Here is a 17,780-nt window from a genome sequence, read left to right on the forward strand (position 1 = left end):
GGCAAAGACTGTGTTTCATTTCTGTAAATACCAAATCTAGACATTTAGAAGTGCATGTATAGAAAGTGCTCAAAAAACATCTCCTTATTAAATGTGGATTAAAATAAACTCTGCCAAGGTTTATGATTTGAATGGATGGTTCTGTTACTTTTTCTAAAAAAGAAAGAATACTGTTATAACTTCACTAATTAAATTATATAATTTCAACATGCTTAAGCATGATTCATTTCTTCAATCATTGGCTTAGTGAATTACATTTGCCCCCTTGGTTATTAAGAAGGAACTCTATTGGTTAAGTACTTAGATTTTTGCCTCTCTGAGGCAAAGGTTAAGCTCATCCTTTTATGCTTGATCTTGATCTTATACAATCTCAATTACACTGTACTTAAGGGAAATGTGTGTGTGTGTGTGTGTGTGTGTGTGTGTGTGTGTTTGCGCACGTGTGCGCGCTCTCTGAGGAACTCAGGAGGAAGTATTTAGGAGGGGGTGAGTCCCCCAGGCTAGCACAATGCAGTTTTATACATCAGCAATGTGAGGGAGAATTCATACAAGGATGCTCAATAACTGTGAAGAGGTATGACAATAGAGGTAGACAATATGGTTTCAAAACCCTTCCAAATGACTAAGGGAATTTTTTTCTCTTGTCAAGGATTTTGCTGGAAGAAATAAGCCTTGTAGACAGTGAAAGTCTATGACCTTCTTGCCTGGGCTACTCCCGTCTCTGCCCTAGTTCTTATCAGTATAGAGCTGGTCAGAAACCAGCAAATTTGTGGGTTAGCCTTCATGAGCTGAATGTGGTGAGTGCAGTAGAAAACTAAATGGGGAAAAATCCTCAGCTTTGCTAGCCCGAGGTTGCAGACCCACCTTGGGGGAGCAGTGGGCCAGCAGAAACTTAATGGGGAGACCCTAGAAACGAGAGAACCCTAGAACTACAGCTCCCCACATTTTCCTGGATGACTGGAAGACCATTCCCCTGTCTGAGGAGACCCAAAAGAGACTGGCAGAAAGTAAGAAAGTAAGAGCCAGAGGAGACTGGAGAACTGGCTGCAACTTCAACTGTTTTTCCCACCCCACAGACAGATCTACTGGGAGAGAGTAGAAGGCTTATGGGGCAATCCCCTAGGAATCCTGACTAAAAATTAAAAATAAGGAAAGACTGACTAAAGACATCAGCAGCTACACACCACAGTTCAAATCTAGGCAATTTGCTAAAACAAAAACTCAGAGACATACATCAGAATCAGGAGTTGTCACAATATATTGTCTAAACTGTCCAGCTTTCAACCCAAAATTAAAAGACATGCAAAGAAATAGGAAACTGTGGCCCATGCTCAGGGACAAAAGCAATCAAAAGAAACTGACTCTGACTGGGGCCACATGCTGCATTCAGCAGACCAAGACTTCAAAGCAGCCAGCATAATACATATGCTCAAGGAATTAAATAAAAACACAATGTTAATGACTTAAGAAAAACTGACGTCAATGACTTTCAAAATAAGAAATATCAACAAAGACATATAAACTACAAAAGAAGAACCAGATGAAAATTTAATAGCTAAAAAGCAAAACAACAGAAATGAAAATTTTCCTAGATGGGTTTAACAGCAAATTTGATATGGCAGAATACAGAGTCAGTGAAACTTAAAGCTAGATCAGTGATTTTTCAACCTTTTTCATCCCATGGAATACATAAACTAATTACTAAAATTCTGCAGCACAACAAAAAATATATTTTTCCCAATATGACAAAAAAACAGGTATAATTTTGATTCATTCGCACCAATGGCTATTGTTGTATCGGTTGTTGTCATTTCTCTATCTGACAATCTAAGGGAAAAGAGGTCAGTGCCCCTGACTAAACAGTCAGGTATTGCATGTTTTAAAAATTCTTGGGGCACACAGGTTGAAAATCACTGAGATAGATCTAAAGAAATTATCCAAAATGTAGAACAGACAAGAATAGGTGAAAGAAAAAGAAACTGAGCCTCAGAGACCTGGGGAACAAGGTCAAATGTACCAACCAATGTGTAAAGGTAATCCCACAGGGATGGGAAAGAAGAGGAAGGGCAGAAAAAAAATATTTGAAGAAATAATAGCTAAAAACCTCTGAAATTTGATGAAAATCTTTAATTTACAGATCCAGAAATAATTACTCCACTGGCCTTGCTCCCAGTAATGTGTACATATATATACAGGGGGGTCTTCAGGTCATGATAGTCTCAACATACGACATTTCGAGTTTATGACGCTCACTACCATAAAAACATAAAACAATCGAGACATGAGTGTTTTAGCTTACACCATTAGCGTCGTATTTACAGACTACATGGGTGAACTAGTTTGGTTGCACACGGTGGAAGAATATGCAGTAATGCGGCATATGAGTGAGGGAGTTGGGTCCCCCGTATGCTTGCCTACGCCATTTTGGACTGTTAAGAGTGCAAGTGTTCCATCTGTGTTGCTTTGTTTAGCAACTGATTCACCTGACCCAGTGTCTCCAGCACCTTCTGCAGGTTCTCCTGCCTCTCCAGCTTCTTCCTCCTTGCAATGCCCTTTCCAGTGTGCAAGCCAACCACAGGAATAAAGGTAAGGAATTTTTTTTACCCTCATTTTTTGCCATTTTTTTCTGTTGCTACAGTACAGTGTATAGTACAGTATATTTATGTCCTTTTCCTTTTTTGTGGCTTATTTGTGTTTTTTATGTTCTAGATTATGATTTTACAACTGTGTTAGAATAGGTAAATGACTTAGGCTAGGATGTATTTCGACTTACACCAAAATTCAGGTTATGACACTGTCATAGGAACAGAACTGTGTCATAATCCAAGGACACCCTGTACCTGATTACCACAAACCTACTATCTTTATTTAAAATTTTGACAGCTTAATAGATATGCAATGATATCTTAAAGGTGGTTGAATTTGTGTTCATTTAATCAATACCATGTCCTAGTTCATAAAACATACTGAGAGCAAGCTGCATACATTTTGTGTAGTGGTTAAGAACACAATTTCTAGCCCTGTCTGGTTTGCTCAGTGGTAGAGCATCGGCCTGGCATGTGGAAGTCCCAGGTTTGATTCCCCGCCAGGGCACACAGGAGAACTGCCCATCTGCTTCTCCACCCTTCCCCCTGTGCTTTCTCTCTGTCTCTCTCTTCCCCTCCCACAGCCAAGGCTCCACTGGAGCAAAGTTGGCCTGGGTGCTGAGGACGGCTCCATGGCCTCCACCTCAGGTGCTAGAATGGCTTCGGTTGCAATGGAGCAATGCCCCAGATGGGCAGAGCATCGCCCCCTAGTGGGCTTGCCAGGTGGATCTCAGTCGGGTGCATGCAGGAGTCTGTCTCTCTGCCTCCCTGCTTCTCACTTCAGAAAAATACAAAAAAAACCACACAGTTTCTAAAGTGAGACTGACTTGAGTTCAAATTCTGGCTGGTTTGCATCCTGAGCAAGTGTTTAACTTCTCTCTAAGTCTCTGTAAAAAGATGATAATGCCTAGCGCCAATCTTAGACGAGACAATCTGCATTAAGTGTTTCTCTCAGGGTCTCAGGATCATGGGACATATTCAATGAAAACTGCCTATTTTTAGCTACTAACTCTAGTTAACACTTAACAATAAAAGTTAGTTTGTTGAGTAAACAATGAATGAGCCTGGGAATTGATTTCTTCAATGTAAACTGCATATTCATCTCTTCTGACCTCTGTTTAGTAGAATCTGAATTTTGACCTCCCTGATTTTCAAAATAATATGCTCTAGAAGGTATGCTTTTATCGGTTGTGTTTGTCTGAATAATTGTTTCCTCCTGTGACTCTATGTTGTCCAAATGTTTTTTATTTCTACTTAACCAGATCCTTTTTATCTCTGATGATGTCTTTAATAGTCAGAAATCTCTCTCTTGCACAGCTGTTATAAATAAGGAATCCATGGCTATATAAGGCATAAAATATAGCCCCGACTTAAGTTTTTGGATCCATTTGCTCTCAATAGTGATTTGATTCTTATTTTATGGCATCTGGTTTGTCACAGATTTGGTTCTTATAATAGTTAACACTTTCTATTCTATTTTACTAATCAATGTTTCAGTTTTTTTGACAATATGTGTTCAAGTTTGTTTATCAATGTAACCAGCTTTTACTGAGTGCTTGCTTGCTGTGTGCTGTGTGGGAATATTGTGACAAATACAAGGTGGAAAGACATAGTCTGTGACTAAAAACAGCTCACAGTCTAGAGGCAAAGAATGAAACTAGTATTTCTTCTCCTTAAGACAGACAGGTGAGTGGGCCTGGAGACAAGTATATAAATGCATATGATCTGAATGTATAAAACAATGTGGTAATTATTCATACTAACTATATGAATCACAGCAGGGAAATCAGGTAACCCTCAGAGGGGATAAAAATGAGTCTGAAGAGTCAGATGGATTTTAAATCATAAGTAGGAGTTTTCCAGATGGAGAAGGGGGAGGTGAAGCAATTTGAGAAGGCAGAACAGCATATACAAAGTCAGGAAGGAATAAAGAACATGATGTGTTGAGGGCACCAGTCTGGGTGCAGCCGCAACATACAGAGAGCATGGGTTGTCGTGAGAAAAGTGGCCAGTGAGGTAGGTCAGGGCAGGATTGTAAAGAACCTTGCGAATCACACCAGGGATCTTGAACTTGAGACAGAAGGCATTAGATTCCGGCAAAGGTTTTTAAGTAAGAGAGACAGAATGAGAGTTTTATTTCAGGAAGATCATGCAGTGGACAATGAGAAGAAGCAGGGTGTGGGAAATCTAGAGGTAGGAGGCTAGTTTGGAGACTTAACAAGAGCCTGGGTGCTAGATGATGAGGGTCGATACCAAGGTAAAGACAGCAAGGTTGGAGGAGGGGGGGGTGGTCAATAGCTATGAGATAGATAATTGGGTGGCAACCACTTCATTGATCAAACATGGTAAACTGACCATAATGTCTCTCCCAAAAACCCAATGAGAAGACAGAAAAGGAATTAATAGGTATAAACCACAAGCACAAGGAGAATGAGAGAGGAAGGATAAAAACAAATCTTGGAGGAAGGAAAGGTGACAGAGGAGTGGTAACAGACTGAGCAGAGCAGAGGATGAACTCCAGCGCCTACAGATACAGTGCTGGTAAGAAGCAGTGCAATGCACCCCATAGACTCCGGCAGAGTTCAGGACCAGGAAGCAGCATGTCCTTGGGAGGTGCAGGAGGTTGTTGGCAAAACTGTATATGAAACAGCTGGACACTGAGGGTGGACACTCTTTGCTCAATCATCTTCCCAAGGGGAATTTCCAGATTTGGGATACCAGGCACAACAAAGAATAGGAAAATGGATCTAGAAACTGGGGAATTAAATTAAAGCCTATATCCTAAACAATGGGGAGCCCCAACCCCTTATCTTACCTTACTCTCTGAATGCAAGCAGCCATTTGGGTGACCCCCAGGCCAAAGATTAAATGACTCTTCTGCCCCACAGGAAACTCTCTAGCTGGTTATATTGAGCAGTCCTCTGTGAAGAAGCTAGCTTACTCCTTAATTATTCTATAGTGAGGTATCCGAATGAACAAGCCCTGCCTAGTATGCTTTTCAGAACTTTAATTCTAAGTAGAAAAAGAAATCAAAAGACCACAGACATGTTAGTAAAGGCTCTAATATAAGCCAGAGAAACCAAGCCAAAGAGAAGAGAATCTAGAGAACACAGGACAATAAAAGGAGCAGAAAGAGACTCTAAAGGGAGAATAAGTAATAATACCAGAAAGATAAGATAAACCTTTGTGCCCATAAAACAAGAATAAGATGATGTTCACATTAAAACAAGGGGCAGGGTGAAGGGCAAATTAAGTTACAACTAAAGAGCTCTAGGCAATTAAAAACAGGACCATTGTGGCATAACCTGATTGTTGCTGCCCAATCTCCTCTTCCTTAGGAAAAAAAAAGAACAACACTACACAATTTCATGTGAAGTGGCAACATGACCATCCAACAAGACATTTCCCAGTCCAAGAGCAGCTGAAAAGGCTAGTGAATCATGTTCAGGGCTATGCAGCCAGGGACGACACTCAGAATTAAGCCAGAACTGTCTAGTGGGGACATCACTGCTGCGGGCACCAGAATCTAGACGCTGCAGCCTGCCTATTGACCCTGAAAGCCCTGGACAGCGGAGCCAAGAATGTAGTCATCCTGCAGCTACCATCATGCTTCCAGAGAGTTCCTCAAAGTCTCCATTTCTTTCGGTTTCCAGTTCCCAGTTTAAGGAGGGCTTATCTGACGAGAGCCCGGATCCTGTGCCTGAATTCTGGCTGCATGAGCTGGGGAAACTGATATCTGACATTTTGAGTGTGAAAGGTCTGCATTGCCTCCCACCAAGACTCATAACATTGGAAATTCTTCAAACATAGGGAGGTCGCTCAATGCTGGGAGAGAAAAAAGAGGGGGCAAAAAGTCTATTATAATATTGTACCCAAGAAATGTTTTGAACCCCGGATCCAAAGAACTGTCTTATTCCCTGGATCCAACACGAGAGTGCGATAAAGAGGAACTGCAAGACAGCAACAGCCTTGCAGCAGGCCCCGGAACAGTCTAGAACAGACAGCAGAACAGAGGGGAAAGCAAAGGCGTGTGATACATCTCTGAAGAATTAAAGCATCTGGTAAACAACACTGAGAGGCCTTTGACACATCTGCCAGAGCACTTAGAGAAAAACTGAGGACCAAGAAAAAAGAGCAAACAAAAACCAATGCAGTTATTAACTCCAGGGAACAGAAAATGTTGGACAAAAGAGGAAATGTAATCATAGTATAGTACAAGGCTCAGAGTTAAGCAGTATTTACTTAACTGTGATAATATGAATACTAGATATCAAGTTAATCAAAACTGATATAATTACACTGGGACATTGAATGAGAAGTGGGAGTGGCTTAAATGGGTTAAATCTCCATTTATGATAATGGGAAGTCAAAAGATGACATCCAACACTGACACAAAGAAGTAAGTAGCAATACATATATATTACGTTGGAGACCTCCCATCAAGATGGCAGCATAGGTAAATGCAGTACTTGAATCCTCCCACAACCACATCAAAATTACAACTACACTACAGGACAACCATCATTCTAAACCACCTGAAATCTAGCTAACTAGAAGTCTACAGCTCAGGATTTAAAAAAAAAAAAAGCCACATGGAGACTGGTAGGAGGGATGGAGATCAGAAACAGGCTGGTCCCACACCCATGGTCCGTCCAGTGGATAAAAATTCGGAGGGATATCTTATCTGCAGAGCCCCCTCCCCAGGAGCGAGAGGTCCCAGCCCATTACTAGACCCCCAAGCCCTGGGTTCCAGAGCCAGGAAGAGAAGTTCCCATAATTTCTGACTGTAAAAACCAGCAGGGATTGTGGCTGAGGAAGACAGAGGACTGCTGGAGTCCCGGGCAGTTCCTCTTAAAGGGCCCACACACAGACTTACACAGACTCACTGGCTCTGAGCTCCAGTGCGAAGAACCAAGGACATACAGGAAGGAACGGAATTGTCTGGCATTAAGGTGAGAAACAAAAGTGCTGGCAGAGGCCATGTTCCTTTCCTGAGACCCCCACAGAGCAGGCAGGTGGACGCCATATCTGAGTCTCCATTAGCCTCACTCAAACTGTTTCCTGAGACAGCAGCCTGCCCAATTTGTGGCATTTCCAGTGACTTTTCCATACAAATGGCCTCCCCTGCTTCATGCTTTGGACTTTCTTAAAACCTTTCGAACAACCATCATCTGGCCTGTGTGTATCCTGTACCTCTTGCTAAGTAGCCCCAGGCCTAGCACTAATGGCAGCTGGCCTTGATTCACAGCGTGGCCTCTCCTGGGCACCTCCAAGCCCAGCACAAATAGCAGTCATGTACAGCTCATGCCAGGTGGCCCCAGGCAGGACATAGGCAGTGGCTGACCTTGTATCTCCCAGGAGGCCTCAGAACCAATGCACCTGGTGGACAGCTTCAGATCATGCCAGGTTATAGCCCTACCACCTCCACGGGCAGCACACTCAAGGAGCAGGTTCAGTGAGCACCAAAGCCCCACTGCAGCAAGTCCTCCTCCACAGGGTTGACTTCTGCACAGCTGATCCTCCACTGGAGTCACAGCGGGTCCTCACAGCCAATTGGCCCGGGGGTCATTCCCTCCCCGGGATGCCAACAGCAATCAAGGCTCAACTACACCAAGACAGTGCACACAGCCCACACAGCAGCACAGCTGGTACACCCCGCTCGGGTGACTAGGAAGGCTCACCACTGGGCCCTACAGGACACTGACTCCACAAGGCCACTCTACCAACTCTGGGAGACGTAGCAGTTCTACTTAGTACAAAGGAACAAACATAGGCAAGCAGCCAGAATACAGAGGCAAAGAAACAGTTCCCAAATGAAAAAGTAGGAGAATTCCAGCAAAAGAACTAAATGAAATAGAGGCAAGCAGTTACCAGATACAGAGTTCAAAACAATGCTTATAAGAATGCTCAAGGAACTTAGAACTTCAACAGCATAAAAAGGGTAAAAACCATAAAAAAAGAGCCAGTCAGAAATGAAGGCTACACTAACTGAAATGAAGAAGAATTTACAGGGAATCAACAGTACAGTGCACGAAGCTGAGAATCAAATCAGCAATTTGGAATATAAGGAAGCGAAAACATCCTATCAGAACAGCAAATAGAGAAAAGAATCCAAAAAAAAAAAAAAAAATGAAGATGGCGTAAGGAGCCTCTGGGACAACTTCAAACATTTGCATCATGGGGGTGTTGGAAGGAGAAGAGAGAGCGAGAAATTGAAAACATATTTGAAAAAATGACAGAAAACTTCCCTAACCTGGCAAAGGAAATAGACATACAAGTCCAGGAAGCACAGAAAGTCCCAAACAAAATGAACCCAAAGAGGCCCACACCAAGACACATCATCATTAAAATGTAAAAGGTTAGAGATTAAAGTGTAAAAGAGAATCTTAAAAGCAGCAAGAGAAACACAGTTAGTTACCTACAAGGCAACTCCTATAACACTGTCAGCTGATTTCTCAACAGGAACTTTGCAGGTCAGAAGGGAGTGCAAGAAATATTCCAAGTGATGAAAAGCAAGGACCAACAACCAAGATTACTCTACCCAGCAAAGCCATCGTTTAGGATCAAAGGACAAATCAAAGCTAAAGAGCCTCCCAGACAAGAAAAAACTAAAGGAGTTCATCACCAACAAACCAGCATTACAGGAAATGGGAAAGGGTCTTCTTTTAGAAAAAGGACTAAAAGGTAGAAAATATGAACAATAAAATGCCCATAAATACATAACTATCAACAATTTAATCTAAAAGAAGAACAAATAAATAAGCAGAATAGAAACAGATTCATAGAAAGAGAGAACATTTTGACAGTTTCCAGATGGGAGGGGACTTGGAGGGGGTAGAAAAGCTGAAGGGAAGAAGGACAGATCGGTAATTACAGAATAGTCACGGGATGCAAAGTACAGCACAGGGAATACAGTCAGTAACAGTCTAGTAACTATGTGTGCTGTCAGATGGGTGTGAGATTTATTGGGATGATCAGTTAGTAAGTTATATAATGTCTAATCACTGGGGTCTACACCTGAAACTAATATAATATTGTATGCCAACTATAATTGAAAAATAGAAAATGATTTTTTAAAAAAGAAAACAAGTGGAAAAAGAGAATAAAAACAAAATTGGTCCCATGTGACAATCACCAAAGCTGGGAACAGCTACGTGAGGTTCACCACGCTACTCTCTCTCGTTTAGCATATGTTTCAAGTTTCCATAATAAAGAGTTAAATTAGAACAAAACCAATATTATTTAGTAACATTAAGGTTAACAGAAGTAGCACTTTTGGGTTGAAAGTGGAGTTTTCAGGGGGGGGGTGAGAATAGAGGTGCAGAAGTATAAAGGGAATAATATAAAAGAGTGGAAACTATTTCTGATTATGTGACTTATTAAACTATATACAGTGTGTCCGTAAAGTCATGGTGCACTTTTGACCGGTCACAGGAAAGCAACAAAAGATGATAGAAATGTGAAATCTGCACCAAATAAAAGGAAAACCCTCCCAGTTTCTGTAGGATGATGTGGCAGCATGTGCGCATGTGCAGATGATGACGTAACACCGTGTATACAGCAGAGCAGCCCACAGCCATGCCAGTAGAGATATGGATGGTACAGAGGAAAGTTCAGTGTGTTCTGTGGCTCGCTAAATTCGAATCCATGACCAAAGTGCAACGTGAATATTGGCGCATTTATAACGAAGCGCCACTACATAGGAATAACATTACTTGGTGGGATAAGCAGTTGAAGGAAACCGGCAGTTTGGTGGAGAAACCCTGTTCTGGTAGGCCATCAGTCAGAGACAAGTCTGTAGAGGCTATACGGGATAGCTACCTAAGGAGCCCTAAAAATCTGTGCGTGAGCCCACATCGAACTGCACTGAACAGGTATGAAACTGAGAGAGTTTTCCTTTTATTTGGTGCAGATTTCACATTTCTATTGTCTTTTGTTGCTTTCCTGTGACTAGTCAACGGTACACCATGGGCCCTGGCCGGTTGGCTCAGTAGTAGAGCATCGGCCTGGCGTGCAGGAGTCCCGGATTCAATTCCCGGCCAGGGTACACAGGAGAAGCCCCCATCTGCTTCTCCACCCCTCCCCCTCTCCTTCCTCTCTGTCTCTCTCTTCCCCTCCCACAGCCAAGGCTCCACTGGAGCAAAATTGGCCCGGACGCTGAGGATGGTTCTGTGGCCTCTGCCTCAGGCGCTAGAATGGCTCTGGTTGCAACAGAGCGACACCCCAAGATGGGCAGAGCATCGCCCCCTGGTGGGCATGCCAGGTGGATTCCGGTCGGGCGCATGTGGGAGTCTGTCTGACTGCCTTCCCATTTCCAACTTCAGAAAAATACAAAAAAAAAAAAAAAAAAAAAAAGTACACCATGACTTTACGGACACACTGTACATTTATTACTTTGATCAAAATAAAATAATTTAAAATTTTTACTAATGCTCTCACTATAAACACCTCACACCAACTTAGAGCTAAAGGAGAAAAGGTGGGTATGTGAGAGAATATAAAACGTTCATTTTAGACATCTCCTTCCACGTCCCTCAGTCGCCTCCTCTGTGCCCTCTGGTCCACACAGATCTCCAGGGGCTGGGTGATGTAAAGGGAAGCCCTGGGCTTCTCAGGCAGGGAGACCTGGGTGTGCTGTCCAGCTGTGGAAAGTGTCAACTCTGGGACTTCTCTGTGACCTCGCTGGGCCCCAGGGTCTTCGTTGGTAAAATGGAAAACACTAATATCTATCATATTACATAAAATAACATAGGTCAAGTCCAAAAAATATGGAAGACTCAAAAGTTATAAGTTCTGTCTCTCTCGGCATTCCTCAGGCCCTGTAAGCCTCTCTGAGAGTCCCCGAGTCCCCATCTGCAGGTCTGAGAGTGAAGTAGAGCCGTGCCCCTTTCGCCACCTTCTCCCCACCCCCTCTTGCCTGCTTTGGGACAGTCATCTGCCACAGACAAAACAGACCGAGTTCTTCCAGGCAGCTTGTCACCACACACTTCCACTTCTCTTGAAAAAAAAATCAGCTTCATTCACATGGGTTTTATACCTCAGCCGATTTTTGAGTAAAACAAAATTAATGTTCTATTTTAATAGCCATGGCTCTCACATATAGGCGTAGGTAGAAATTTCTGTTATAAATCATCTATAACAGTAGAATTACAAACCCAACTGATGCCTGAATATATCTTTTAAAATAATGTAGCCCTGGCCGGTTGGCTCAGCGGTAGAGCGTCGGCCTAGCGTGCAGAGGACCCGGGTTCGATTCCCGGCCAGGGCACACAGGAGAAGCGCCCATTTGCTTCTCCACCCCTCCGCCGCGCCTTCCTCTCTGTCTCTCTCTTCCCCTCCCGCAGCCAAGGCTCCATTGGAGCAAGGATGGCCCGGGCGCTGGGGATGGCTCTGTGGCCTCTGCCTCAGGCGCTAGAGGGCTCTGGTCGCAACATGGCGACGCCCAGGATGGGCAGAGCATCGCCCCCTGGTGGGCAGAGCGTCGCCCCATGGTGGGCGTGCTGGGTGGATCCCGGTCCGGCGCATGCGGGAGTCTGTCTGACTGTCTCTCCCTGTTTCCAGTTTCAGAAAAATGCAAAAAAATAAAATAAATAAATAAATAAATAAATAAATAAATGTAAAACAAAATTAACAGGGGTTTTAAAGCCAGCTTAAAGTGAACTGGCTAAGGACTTGAAAGAGGTTCGTGATAACTGAGTTGGCGAGGCAGCCAGCAGTCACCCCAAATTGTATAACTTCTGAGCACGCACCTTCTCCACTTGGCCTCCACTGGTTACTCAGCTCAGGGCCACGCTGTTCTCCATTCGCTCCCCGCGGCTGAGCCCTCTCACTCCTGGCGCTCTGTTTGGGGCAGTAGGACTCCTGCCCCTCCCAGGAGGCATTGGGCAATCCATCAGGGTCTTTGGTAGAGAAGGAAGCTGGTGACTTGAGGTCCAAGAGGAAGCTATCTTGTAGGGTTTGCTTGGTGGCCTTCTTGCATTTCCTCTTCTGATGCTCTGGAATCCTGTCACCCTCTCCCGGCCTAGCCTGGCTACTCTCAGGCGTCCGGGTAAGCTGGAGGAGCTGGTCCATGTCTCTGGTGAATTCTAGCAGAGTGCCCTCAGAGAGGCTTTGGGCATTGCCCTCGGAGCCATAACTTGGAGCCTTTACGAACGGCAGGTGCTCAGAGCAGCGGAGAGCTCCCATGTCGTCCCTGTGCGTAGCCTCGGGCCCCTGGGGGTGGCCGCAGGAAACCATGGACAGGGCGAAGTAAGAGTAATCCACCGCAAGATATGTCAGCAAGAAGTTGATGGTGACGATGGGAGCCAGAACATTCACCTGACCCACAAGGACAAAGGCCATGGTCACCAAGCTGGTCAGGCAGATGGCAGCAACGGGTGTTTTATTTGGCCCTTTCTGCTCAAACAAAAATAACATGCTATGAAACTTCAGAAGAAAATCACATTATATGATAGAAACACAACTCATAAACCACTTCTCCCATGTGACCCTTGGAATGTTGGTAACTGTTCACTTACAAAATTAGGATAATAATATCAACCTATGGCATTATTGTGGGATCAGTTAACATGTATAAAGCACTAGGCATGTCACTGACATGCAGTGGGCTCCTAACACACATGGGTATCAGTTGTCTTAGTAACTATTAATAGGGGGTATTAGTTAAGAACTTGGACTTCCCAAGTATTTCCCCTTCGGTCTTTAATCGGGTTTTAATACCAGCTTTGGAAATCAAACAGATGGAAAGCTGATTCTTCCCACACTCTAGTGGGGAAATGACTGTAGGGGAGTAGCCAACCCCAGAAGACAGCAGAATCATTGGTGGCCAAGGTGGGGAAATTCTGATGCTAAACACACACATGCCATGCTCACAGACATGCACATGCTCTCTCTCTCTCTCTCTCTCTCTCTCTCTCTCTTACACACACACACACACACACACACACACACACACACGTTAGTGAAGGAGGTGGGTATGGTAACCTTCGGGATAGGATTGGGAAGTATGTGCAGCTAACTCCATATATCTGTTACTCCAAAGAAGATATTTGTCACAGAACCTGACACAGTTCTTGGGCCAAAAACAATAGTCACTTTCCAGTCCTCTGCTTCCTTGACCTAAGGACTGCATTTGACCCAGCTGATCGCTCCCTGGTCTCTGGAAGACTCTTCACCTCGCGGCTCTGGATTCGTCTCCCTCCTCACTGAGGGCTCCTGTGGCTCCGCAGCCGCCCCCGCATCTCAGATAGCTACATTTAATGCAGCCTGGCCTCCATCCTCAGACCCTCCCTTCTCTGTCTGCACTCCCTTCCTGGGTAACCTCAGCTAGGTGCATGGCTTTAAACACCGGCTTTAAACACCAGCTTTATGCTCTCAACTCTCAAATTTGAATCTCTAGCCTGAAATGTTCCCCAAATATAGACTTAAATATTCAGCTGTCCAATCAACATTTCCAGTTGTTGTCTAATAGGATCTCAAACCTAACCTGCCCCAAATCAAGTTGCTGCCTCCCCCAATCTCATGCCCCTCAAAGTGACTCCTTCTGCAGTCTCTCATCTCAGAAAATGGACATTCCATCCTTCCAGTTGTTCAGTCAAGGAAAATTCTTGAGGCCTCTTCTCATTTTCTCATTCTCCATTAGCAAAGATGATAAGAATTTACCCTCAGGATATGCACAGGATCTAACCACTGCCCTCGCTTCCTGTACTGACAGCACTCTGTGGTGTGAAGGGCACTTCCAGCTCTGACCTGGAGACCTCCCACAGGTGTCCCTCCAGGTGTGTCCCCCATCCTAAGGGCCAGACAGGGAGCAGCCTTCAGTCACAGGATGAAGATGGCAAAGTCATCATCAGCCTGAGTCTCCAAGCATTGAGCGCCTATTGACCTGAAATATATACTTTCCCTAGAATGTCAGAGTAAAAGTCTTTAAGAAAGAGTAAAAATACAGTTTTATTGTTTTGAGAATTACGGTTCGTTTGGTATAGTTATAAATGTTGAGCATATTCTAACAATAAAAATACTAAGAATAAAGTAAATCTTTAGAAACTAAAAGGAACTTACAAGGAGGGTCTTAGATATGCCGGAGGAAATGCTAGTGGTCCAGGCCAGGACTGTAATCAAGGTCGGTCATAAAGAGATAGAACAGTCAAACGTGAACTTCTGTTCGCTGACAGACACCATAAAGAAATGAAAATACAAGCCACACAATGGGGAAAGTTATTTGTAAAACAGACAAGGGTGAGCAAAAATAGGTTTACAGTTATAATACAATAATTAATGAATAATAATACAAGAATAAACTCTGTGTTTTGTATACTTAACAACTGTAAATCCACTTTTGTCCACCCTGGATAATTGACTAAGGGTCAGCCAGATTAAACCAAAATAATTCCTACAAAATAATTAGAAAAAGACAGACAACCCACTAAAAAAAATAAGCAAAAGGGTGCCTACTAAACATATTAAAGATGCCCAATCTCATTTTGTAATCAGGAAAATGCAAATTAAAACCGTAATGAGATACTATTAGATACCCACCAGATTGGAAAAATTAAATTAATAATATCAGCCCTGCCCAGGTAGCTCTGTTGGTTACAGCAGTGGTCCCCAACCTTTTTTGGGCCATGGACCGGTTTAATGTCAGAAAATATTTTCACGGACTGGCCTTTAGGGTGGGACGGATAAAGGTATCACATGACCTAGACAAACGTCAAGAGTGAGTCTTAGACAGATGTAACAGAGGGAATCTGGTCTTTTTTTTTTTTTTTTGTATTTTTCTGAAGTTGGAAACAGAGAGGCAGTCAGACAGACTCCCGCATGAGCCCGACCGGGATCCACCCGTCACGCCCACCAGGGGGTGATGCTCTGCCCATCTGGGGCGTTGCTCTGTTGCAACCAGAGCCATTCTAGTGCCTCAGGCAGAGGCCACAGAGCCATCCTCAGCGCCCAGACCAACTTTGCTCCAATGGAGCCTCGGCTGCGGGAGGGGAAGAGAGAGACAGAGAGGAAGGAGAGGGGGAGAGGTGGAGAAGCAGATGGGCGCTTCTCCTGTGTACCCTGGCCAGGAATTGAACCCAGGACTCCTGCACGCCAGGCCAACGCTCTACCACTGAGCCAACAGGTGGAATCTGGTCATTTTAAAAAAATAAAACATCGTTCAGACTTAAATATAAATAAAACGGAAATAATGTAAGTTATTTATTCTTTTTCTGTGGACCGGTACCAAATGGCCCACACGGACCGGTACTGGTCTGCAGCCCAGGGTTGGGGACCACTGGGCTAGAGTGTCCCTGATACACCGAGATTGTGGTTTCCATTCCCAGTCAGGGCACATACAAGAATCAACCAATGAATGCATAAATAGGTGGAACAACAAATCAATATTTCTTTCTCTTGCTCTCTCTCAAATCAATAAATTTTTAAAAATTCAAATATCAAGTGTTGGCAAGAATATAGATAAATGGGAATGTTTATCCTCTGCTGAAAAAGAAGTATAAATTAGTACAACCACTTGGAAAAAGATGTTTGCATTATCTAGTAAGAGAAGATACACAGACCCTACAGTTTAGCAGTTGCACTGATGAGCATGTAGTCTGGAAGAAGTGCCCATGTGCACCAGTCTGCAAGGACAAGAATGTTCATTGCACTGTCTGTAATAGTCCCAAATTGGAACGGCCCCAATGGCCATCAAGAGCCAAATGGATAAATAAACTGGAGCAAATGAGGAAATGCTGCATTGGGGTGATAATAAACAAACTGCTGCTACAGCTAAAATGTGGATGATTCTCATAAAACAGTGTTTAGTACAAGAAGCATGCCACATTTATATAAAGTTAGAAAACAGACAAAACTAAGTGATTTTGTTTAGCGATGCAGATGGACTGGCAAACTATGGAGCTGGCAAACTATGACCCCTGGGCCAGATCTGGCCACCATCTGTTTATGTATGCCCACGAGCTAAGAATGGTTTTACATGTTCAAGCAGCTGGGGCGGGGGGTGGGGGGAATCAAAAGAAGAGTAATATTTTGTGACATATGAAAATTACATGAAATTCCCATGTTCGTGCCCCATAAATAAAGTCTTTCTGGAACATAGCCACCCTTATCCCATTCATATTGTCTGTGCCCACTTCTGAGCTACAATGACAGAGTTAAGTTGTGACAGAGACCGTGGGGCCTAAAAAATGTAAAACATTTATTCTTTGGCCGTTTTCAGAAAACTTCGTCAACTCCTGAGCAAAACTGCAAAGAAAGTAAGAAGTACTATTATCGCAGAAGTCAGGACAGTGGCTTCTACAGTGAGACAGACGGGGCTCTGAGCAGAGAGAGAGTGCGAAGGGGGGCGTTTGTGTCTTGGGTAGAGGTACAAAGATGTTCACTTCACGGTTAGTCTTTAAACTGTCCATATTGGTTTCATAACCATTCCTGTCTATTGAATAAATCTCAAAAAAATTTTAAAGTTTCTTCTCCTCCCCATAAAAAAGTACTAATAAAATTTAATCATTTGTAAAGAAGCTTTAAAGAAGCTTTCAAAGTTTAAAAGCAACTGAAAAATCAGAAAAATTAATCTTCCAAACAAAAAGCTTCTAGCAATTGAGAAGACCGACAATTACAGAAAAATATATACAAATGACCGAGAAGGTGTTCTACCTCATTGATAATAAGAGCAGTACGATAAACCACAAACACCCTAAGATGCCATTTCTCACTACACAATTGGCAAAAACTCATATTTGACAGTGAGTTGTGGGATGAGTCCACTGCTAGCACTGCAGTGCCTGGGGTAAGAGTGCAAATGGTAGTCCACACATCCTATGTCTAAATATTTACAATTATAAACCAAGCTAACAAACTGTTACACTGAATTTGTTCTAGCCTTTCTTTGGCAAGCACAGCCTCAGGAGATGGGGAAGGCTGGTTCAGAGTTCTCCTGTTCCGCAGAGCTCTCGCGGCCGGACAGCCTTGCATAGCCTCTGTGCCCAGCCCACGCCCCTTCCCTTCCCAGACCACACGGTGAAGGACCCACATGTGTACTTCCGGCCTACACCTGGCCCTGGAGACGACAGACCCAGGAAAGCAGCAGATCCTGGATGTGGGCTGGGGGACATCTTGGCAGGGAATTCCAAGGTGCAGCATACCTGGACTGTGGGGGGCATGGGATCCAGCTGGGCATGTCCCCTTGGCCTCATGAACTTT

The 17,780-nt window shown here is 43.7% G+C and overlaps 1 protein-coding gene across 6 annotated transcripts in view; it reads right to left on the bottom strand.

Annotated features, from left to right (window-relative positions):
• SLC12A8 (solute carrier family 12 member 8) overlaps positions 1-17,780 on the bottom strand; it is a 167,401-nt gene that overhangs the window by 29,821 nt on the left and 119,800 nt on the right. For 5 of the 6 annotated variants that reach the window (XM_066347896.1, XM_066347891.1, XM_066347895.1 and 2 more), the window contains one exon: positions 12,335-12,980. In XM_066347896.1, coding sequence (XP_066203993.1) covers positions 12,335-12,980 — 646 coding nt within the window. The remainder of the gene's footprint in view (positions 1-12,334; positions 12,981-17,780) is intronic. The other variant, XM_066347893.1, reaches the window with a different exon arrangement.

The sequence above is a fragment of the Saccopteryx leptura genome, chromosome 8 (genome assembly GCF_036850995.1).
Source record: "Saccopteryx leptura isolate mSacLep1 chromosome 8, mSacLep1_pri_phased_curated, whole genome shotgun sequence".
NCBI lineage: Eukaryota > Metazoa > Chordata > Mammalia > Chiroptera > Emballonuridae > Saccopteryx > Saccopteryx leptura.